At 52.7% G+C, this 9,056-nt stretch overlaps 1 protein-coding gene across 2 annotated transcripts in view; it reads right to left on the reverse strand.

The window, feature by feature from the left end:
• Positions 1-4,600, reverse strand: part of ARID1A (AT-rich interaction domain 1A) — a 65,707-nt gene extending 61,107 nt beyond the window's left edge. For both annotated transcript variants that reach the window (XM_031464444.2, XM_031464443.2), the window contains exon 1: positions 3,406-4,600. In XM_031464444.2, the coding sequence (XP_031320304.1) occupies positions 3,406-4,536 (1,131 nt within the window). In that variant the 5' untranslated portion in view covers positions 4,537-4,600. The remainder of the gene's footprint in view (positions 1-3,405) is intronic.
• Positions 4,601-9,056: the final 4,456 nt, after the last annotated feature.

Here is a 9,056-nt window from a genome sequence, read left to right on the forward strand (position 1 = left end):
TCTCTTCTCTTACCACCATCCCAACCTCCATCACCCCCAGTTCTCTCTTGGAGAGCAGAGAACATGAAGCCCCCACAACTAAGTGCCGTCTCAATGTGCTTTTCCTGGCCCCTCCTACTTGAGAGAGCTCCAAGAGTCCTGTGTTTCAGCCAGCCCAGAACTTCTGCCAGTAGGCATTCCCATAAGCCTAGGATTCCTGTATTTGTTTCCCAGGAGTCGGAAATATCATTTGATATTTCCATAGCAGGAACTAACAGCCAAACTTCTACAATCAAATCCATCTTGATCCTGGACTACATATTCTGTTTCATTTTTCACTTTGACGAGCTGGTAATGCTTTCAAAGTACTACAGCTAAAAGCATCCCAAGTAAAAAGCTTTACATGAGGTTTAAGAACATAGGTAACTGAAAAGTATTTCATCAGTAGCAGGATTTAACACCTTGAGACATAGTACTATTTATGGAAAGGGATAAAGGAAAAGTTTGTTTGCTGGGATCTTCCCAGCTCCTGTGAAAAAGATACAGGCACAGTACACACACTTACTTTATTTCATAAAGGCAGAGTCAAATGAGAACAGTACCACTTTAACTGTGTCAATCAAGTCTTTGCAAAAAACTCTAAATTCAAGACTGAGTTAGGGAAAGAAGAGGACAGAGAAAGATCTTATTATTTAAGAATGCTTAAGAATAGGGCATCATGGTCTGAACAAGAGGTTTACCCTTAAGTAGCAAAAAGGAATTCAGAACAAAATCTATCCACCTACAACCCTCACCTGGATGACACACTTGAAACAGGCCACAAAACTGGAAGCTGTACTGTCTTTTCTACAGGTAAGTGCTCACCAGCCCATGCTCTGGGTCTCAGGGGAGTATGCAACTGAACTGAAGTCAAATAGGAATCTATGTTGTGTGAAGTGCCAGGTCTGGTAATGTTAAAAAAAAAGAATCAGAAAATTCACTCAAAGGCAGCACAGACAAGCTTCTAAACAGGGACTGTATTTTCCTATCATTTACCCAGCACAGAGCATAGTACTTAGTACATAGAAAGTGCTCAAATACTTGTTTAATGAATGAAAAACAGAAATTGTTAAGGCAAAAATTGGTTTTATCCAAAAAAAAGCCTGAATACCCCAAGCCAGAAGAATTCAAATTATTTTGTTTTTAAATGAGGCTTGACTTACCCCAAATTATTTCCTCTAATAGTTTAAGAAAGGTAAATTTCTCAACCTCCTCTCCTTCCTCCAAAAAAAGGGAGAAAGAATGAAGGTAAAGAGATATAAACTACAGAGTGACCCAGAGACAAGGGAATGTTCTGTCTTCTAAGACAAAATTTATCCTCCAGACACTAGAAATCCAATTTAAAATTCCCCTATTTCCTGCCCAGATGTAGAACATCATGGAAGACATGAAGTCAAGGCACAGAGCTCTAAACCTGCCATCTGACACAACTATTTTCAAAACTCCCAGCTCAATGTAAGAGTAGGAAAGCAGTTATAGGATGCGGAAGGAACACAATTAGGCCACTGAAGTGAACAAAATCTCACAGTACAAAGGTACAACTAGGTACTGCTGGGAGGGGGGAGGTCATGAAGGGAGTTTTTCCCTTTTTTGAAATGACAGATGACCCTACAGAATACCTATATTCCTGACCAAAGCACTGAGAACAGAACATGATTCAGAGGGAAGAAACGCAAAATAAATGAAATAGAATGCATAAAAATGTACCAAAAATTGTAATTTCTAAGCACATCTTAAGTATCATTGTGATCCTATCTTTATTATCTTGGGCGATAGAATAAATGGAATTTTAAAACACAAGAAAAAAAACTCATCGACCTCTATTCCAAAGCTCTAAAATGACTGATGACAAAGTAGAAAATTAGCCTTTTTGATATTCCAGGAACAAATGATAAATATCACCAAACCAAGCCTTTAGGAGACAGTCGCTCTCAAGATCACAAAAGATGTCAGCTTCCCTTTAAATTGAGCTGCTCTCCGAAAGTTAAATTAACAAAAGAAAGTTAACAAGATTCAACATGTAAACAAAGAATGAGGCCAGCCTTCCTTAAAACGAAACGCTTGAATATGAAATTCTCAGAAAGCTTCCAGTTCGCAGAAAGTTTTTTCCTACCCCCTCCCACAAAGATCCCACATTTCCCACTCAATAAAAAGCTCAGTAAAATAATTTCAATTCTGCAAAGCGAATAGGGTCAAAATTAAGACAAATGCATCTTCAGAGCCATCAAAGAAGTCATTTATACCACCAGAAAAGTCACAAAACCAAAACAAACAGCAAACCCATTGTAGAGAAAAACTCAGCTAGTGTTCTGACAACACAGAATCTATTTCAGGCTGCATAAAACATAACAAGCAAAATAAATCCAAGGTACAAGCAAAATGCCACTGCCTCCTCTTTTGTTTCGGGCACAATGTAACAAGGGCAGCCTGTCTGGGGCTCTGCTCCTGCTGATACAGTATTGCTGCTTAAACCTCCCTCCTCAAGGTCACAGTCAATTTCAGCTCTGGAATAAAAGGCAGATAGTGGCAGCGATGGTTTGGGTTATCACTGGCAGAAAAGCAGAGTGTAAAAGTTTATGAGCTCATCAGGATTGTTGTACCATTACATCAGAGGCAATTATAAATGGCCAAGAGCAGGAGATGGGGAGCCAATCAGATCACAGATAGGATGTCAACCTAAGACCAACTGTCTCCTGGCTTTGACAGAAGGATTTTACCTCCATAATTCAAATCCCAAACCAAAGCAATCTGCACTTACTACTCCAATCACTCAGCTGTTTACCAGCACTTCCAGGGAGAAGCCCAGGCCACTAGGCCGACGGAGACAGAGACAGGAGACGGCCCGGGCTGCCCTGGGTGAACCGCAGCCGGCCTCTAGCCGCCCCCAAGCAGGCTCCTGCCCTCCCTCGAGGTCCCCCCGAGTCCGAGGGGCCCCTCCTTGAAAGCACAGATGGGGGACGCCCTAGAGGAAGGTAAGGGGGGTAGAGAGGAGCGGCAGGTGAGCAAAGAATTGTTCACTCAACTCCCAAGCTCTTAACAATGCCTACACCCTAACCTGACCCCCCAGCACCCCCTCACCTCGGGCCAGGCCCTTTCCCACACACTCTGCCCTGCACCCCCTTGAAGACCCCCGGAGCTAGAAGGGACCAGGGGAGAGGGAGAAGGGGAGCAGACACCTCAGGGAAAGCCCCACACAAAGGCTGAAGGAGAGAAAGAGAGGAAGGCAGACAGGCAGCCATTTTAAGAGAGAAGAGCCAGACAATGGCAGCTCCCCAGCAGTGGGGGCCCCAGACTGGGGGTAGCCCACGGGTGTAGCCTGCTCCCCGTAGCTGCCACCCACTCCCAGGATCCCGCTCGTCCCAGCCCCCTCCCCACTCAGCCATGTACCTGCGGGGTCCGGGCGAGCGGCTGCCCCCCGCCGCCGCTGCTCCCGGGGCTCATGGGCGCGTGGTGGCTCCTTTGTTGGGCCCCTCCCGAGGCGGCTGCCGCCGCCGCCGCCGCAGCAGCAGCAGCCCCCCAGCACTGCGAGGCCATGTCCGCCGGGCCCTTGCCGGCGCCCCCGTCCTGGGGCCCGCCTCCGTAGTCGCCCCCGGGGTAGCCCTGGTAGCCCCGGGCCGAGCTGGGCGACGTGAGCAGTTGGTTGAGGGTGGGGGTGGCGGTGGGCTGGGGGGTTCCCCCTCCGGCCGCTGAGGGGCCGCCTCCCCCCATGGCCCCGAAGCGCTGCTGAGCAAAGGACGAAGACGACGAGGAGGCGGAGGCGCTGGAGGAGGGAGGAGGCTTGGAGCCGGCGGCCGCTGCCGCCGCGCCGGAGCCCGGAGTGCCACCTCTCGGGGAGCTCAGCGCGTAGGCCTGGGGGGGCGGGGGGTAGGCGCTGCGGTTGGGGTAGTAGGAGTTGTACTGGTGGTTGGGGAAGCCGTGGTCGTGCGAGTTCTGCTGGGGCCCCGCGTAGGGCTCCAGGCCCCCGCCGCCGCCGCTCTGCAGCGCTGCCAGGCCAGGGCTTTGTTGTCCGCCATGTTGTTGGTGGAAGACGGCGGCCGCCGCGGCGGCGACGGCAGACGGGCTCCGGCCGTAGGGTTGCCCGAAGCCGTAGGCTGGGGGCGGCAAGGCGGCCGCGGCTGAGTGAGGAGGCGCCCCCACCCCATCGCTGCTGCCGCCACCGCCGCCGCCGGGCGGCTCCGTGAGGTTATTGTTCAGGGCGGGCCTAGGGCCCGCGTTCCCGTTCGAGTTCTTCAGGTCCGGCTCCGCGCCGGGCCCGCCGCCGCCGGCTCCGACGCCGCCACCCCCATTGCTTTCGGCCCCGTCCTGCAGCTCCTTTCCCAGCGGTTGCGGCGGCCCCACGGCGGGGCCCTCGCTTTCCTGCCCGGCGGCTGCCTTCATTTCCCCGCGCTCGGCTGCTGCTGCCGCCGCCTCGCCCCCCGCCTCCTCCCGCTGCTGCTGCTCCGCTTTCTTCAGCTCCGAGGGCGGCGGCGGCGGATTGCCCAGGCTGCTGGCGGCGGCGGGGGCGACCTGCGCGGCCATGATCCCCGCTGTCTCGTCCGCGGAGAGACCCGGCCCTGTCTTCGTCTTCTTCCCCCCTCCCACCCCGCCCCGGGGCCGAGTCCCCCGGGCTGCCCTCCCCACCCGCCCGGGCGGGCCTCGCGGGGCTCCGCTGCTGCGCTGCGCTCGCTCGCTCGCTCCTCTCCCCCCCGCCCCGCCGGCTCAGGCTCCGGGCTGGCGGCGGCGGAGGAGGAGGAGGCGGCGGCGGCCGAGGCGCCGGCGGCTCAGCTGCTCCCGGCTCAGTAGGCTCGGGACCCGGCTCTCCCGGCTCATTCCCCCCAAGCCCTTGCCTGGGAATGAGGGGGGCGGTGGAGGCTCCGCTCCCCAGGGCCTGGCCCCGCTGTGACTCTCCGCTTTCTGCTGCCGGAGAAAGGAGGAGGGAGGGAGGGAGGGAGGCGAGGGGGAGGGGGCGGGGAGGGAGGGAGCGGGGGGAGGGGGACCCGGGACGGGCGGGCTGGAGGGCGCGCGGTAGCTGCCCGGGCGCCGGGAGGCAGAGTCGGAGCGTGGGCCGGGCCGGGCGCCCTGCCTCCCCTCCCCGGCCGCGGCGCGGGCAGAGGCTGCTGCGCGGCAGCGGGCGGGCGAGCGGGCGGGCGGCCGGACTGAGCGGCTAGAGCGCCCCACTCTCCTCCGAGTCCCCCTCACTCCGACACGAGGCTCAGCACTGCCATTTTACCCAGCGCCGTCGCGGCCGCCTGGCAAACCCGGAACGGAGCGCGGAGCGGGCGCAGGCCGTGGAACGGACTCGCTCCCTTCCCCTCACAAAGGAGGAGGGGAGAGAACGAGCCGCGGCGGCGGCAGGCCCTCTGCCGCTTTCGCTCGGCAGCGCCACCGCCGAAGGCTTCGGGGAAAACCTGGCCCGGAGCTTCCGCCTCTCCGGATCCTGCGCCGCCTCCCTCCCAGCGTTCCTCTTCGGGTCGGTCCCCTCCAGGCGGCTCCGAAGGGAGAGGGCAGCGTGAACTTTACTCGCGGCTGCAAAATTGGCCTGAGCCCGAGACCGCGGCCGCCACGGCCCAGGCCTGACACCCCTGGCAGCGGGCCTGGTCTCTTGGCTGCTACTTAGCACCGCTACAGCACTTTTCTTCTTCAAAGCCTTTTACAAACGCGCTCTAAGGACTCAACTGAGCCTTACATTTTATCCCCTTTGTAAGCTACATGGGATGACAGATCATTGTTTCAGACTTTCTGTTTTCCCACTTCCCTGACCTCATTAGCTGGTGCTCAACAGGCCCTGGGGGCATGAGGTCCACTCTCCCCATTTTACAGAATTTTAAGACAAAGTATAGGGGACTGCCCTGTCACTTTAAGTCTGAGGGCAGAGAAGGATGGCTTTGAAAAGTGGCCGAGTCCCCCAAAATACCCCTGTCTACGTAGCATTAAAAAAGAAAAGTGGTTAAGTTGTGCCATATCCACCAATGGGATCAGAATATCAGAATAGGTTTGAGATCAAAGCTGGTTATCTCAACACTGACTTAAAATGGTCACCACTGAAGCTACTTTGAAGGCATATGACAGCCTTCTAGCAGGAATGCACAAGCCCCACCTTTGCTCACAATGACCAAGAGCCCCAGTCTCCAAAGATAGAAGACTGTAAACTGACCACAGAAGAGGCTCCAGGGACTGGAGGAACCTGAGTGTTCAAAGGAATCACTGCAGAACAAGGATGGCCAAATGGAAGGAAACATTTTCTCCTTAGAGAAAAGGGGCAGTGTAGCACGTCACTCAAAAAAAAAAAAAAAAAAAAAAGATGCAACCCAAATTTGTTTTCTATCCTCCACTGTAAAGATTCTTCAAAATTTACCATTACATTGTAAGAGATGCTGACTAAGTTGGAAGCATACACAGAAAACTCCAATCCACAAGCCCCACCAAATCCCAGCAGCAGCCTTCTCCTCCTCTGGCTGACTTGGAATGCTCTAACATGACAAGCTACAAAAGCCAGAGGGGATTTCAGCTCTTCACCAAGCCTACGGCTGCCTTAGGAGAGGCTAGGCCAGCTAGCCACTAGACACCAGGGCCTTTTTTCTTCTCAGACTTTTTAAGTGGAGACTTCATGGCCACAGAACCATTATCTTAGAACTTCCAGATTCTACAGGCCCCCAGAGATTTGACCATGCCACTGGTCACTGTGACTAATTCCAAAAACCTGAAACTTATTCCTACTTCCAAGGAAACCTAAAAGCATCTTACACACAAAAAAAAGCAAAACCTTCCTATTACTCTAAGAATGGTGTTTTGTTTTGTTTTGTTTTGTTTTGTTTTGTTTTGTTCTCTCCAAGCCAAGAACCAAACCAGCCTACAAGGATCTAACTGACTGGAATGAACCAGTGCCCTCCTTTCACTAACAGTCTTCAGGGGCAGCAACTCTCCCAGTGCATTAGGTCCTAGAAACCAAATTATAGGCTGCCTCATAAATGGAGCTTGGCTATTTAATCAACTGCCTCTGAGCTGGCAAACAGTCCTGAGTCCTGCACGCAAATGAGGAATTTTTTACATGCAATTACACTGCCATTTTCCTCAGAGCTGGAGTGTAATGAGAAACCTGGAGCCCAGTGAAAATCTGGAAGCCAGAATTTGTCTCCAGAGGAAGCCCTCATCCCCTTTCTCCAAGGGCTGTGAAATTTGGAAAGTGCCAAATCTCTTTCTGACACGTGGGCACGCTGTTTTGAAAACAGCCACCATTTTTACCTAGCAATAAAGTGCACAAAAATCTATCCACCTGGGTTGGAGGAAGTAATGTGGGATTTCTCCTTTCTCACTTAAATATATACATATATTATATATATATTTATTTATTTAACTCAAATTCTTTAGGGTCCTCTTCCACCCCTACCTTTAGAGCCCCACACCACTATCCCAGGGACTGCCGAGTTGACGGGAACTTTCTTAGAAACTGGCCCATCAGCTTTCCCTAGGGGCCATGGCAGCAGGAAGAGGGGGAGGGGAGGACTGGGCACGTGGCTGGCCCGAGCTGCGAGAGCCGGGTTTGGGGCTGTGGGTCCTCCCCTTGGTGGAGTTTTCTCCCCCACGGCCTCTGCCTTTTAACCCCACACTCAGGCAGCTCAGGAATCCCGGCGCAGATTGGAGAACTAGGACTAGGACAGCGCTCCCCGCACGAAAGCGCCTCTGCCACCGACAAGCCTGATGGCAAATATGGACTGAATCGTTGACATGGAAACCGGACTAAAGTCTCGCTCGCTCCCTCACAGGAGAGTTCTTATCGCCGTCCCCGACCACATGGTACTTGGCAAACGTGGACTGGATCTCGGGCCGGGAGGATCAGGCGGAGTTTTCAGCGCGCAGCATCAACTCTGGCGACTGCCGCAGCCAAGGAGAGGGGCAGGGCGGCCGGGACAAACCGACTGAAATGGCAGAGGATGTGCTCTCATTTATCCGGCTAAACAGTGTGTGTGGATTGGGCCCTAGAGTAAGGGAACAACCTATGAAAATCCACGCAGTCAACTGCAAAATGTGGAACTGAGGCCTGGAGGGTTTGCTAAGAGAGGGAAACGTTTGTAGGGAGGACAGCCCTTCCTCCTAATTTGCTTTCCGTAAGTGTCCAAAATACAAAATTCAACAAACAAAAGGTCGAGCTCAGGTCCTTCCATTCCCCTCTTTTTGAAGGAAGACGTTTTAAGCCCAGGGACCCAAGTGAAGGTTTGCCTTGGTCCTCAATTAAGTGGAGCGCCAGGTTGTGGCCCCACACGCGTCCCCGCCGCGGCAAGGTAGCAGACGCCCAGCGGAGTTCTCCTCAGTGCGAACTGGAGCTGCGAGTTTGAGCAAAAGGGCAACTATGTCAGTTGACGGAAGCCAGAAGCAGAGTTCAAAGCCTGGCGTGGATTTCCGTCTGGAGCTGTCTGTTTCTTAAAGTTTGTAACTCTGTGTTCTGAACAGCCCCAGCGGAGGCTTTGGGAGCAGTGTGAAAGTCTAGCACTACCATCTGACAGCGAGCTGCAAAACTTTGGGCTGCATATTAAGCTAGGAAAGTGGATTGAAGCGAAAGTCAAGGCAATTCATTATATTACCGGCTTCCAGGCGGGAGCTGTAAGATACGAACTGGATCGCCACAGAGAAAAATGGAATGGAGTCCGAATGGTGCTCAGCTCTTGGTAAAATTGTGCCAGGCTAGAACCTAGCAACCCCAGAGGTATCCAGCATGGTGGGCGCTCACCAACTGCTTGTCTAGGTGCTTTTTACATTCATCTCAAAGTTTTAAAATAAACAATTTGAAGGAATTTACATTTATTTCAGAATAGTAAGGAATACATTTTGAGAAGTGTTAATTTCTGAATAAGGCTTTTTTTTTTTTCACCAGAAGAGTAGCTCTGCAAAAATATCCTTAGGCATTAGGCATAAGTCAGCTTGCTTTTTTTGTACCTATATAAAAGAATTGCCCTCACAATCACCTTCCCCAAAACTGAAATACAAAATAAAATGAAGGTCCAAACTTGTCTGGTTTGTGGTGGGCTTCAAACAAAACAAACACCCAGAGTTAATCTAACAGG

This window comes from Camelus dromedarius, chromosome 14, assembly GCF_036321535.1.
Source record: "Camelus dromedarius isolate mCamDro1 chromosome 14, mCamDro1.pat, whole genome shotgun sequence".
Classification (NCBI taxonomy): Eukaryota; Metazoa; Chordata; class Mammalia; order Artiodactyla; family Camelidae; genus Camelus; species Camelus dromedarius.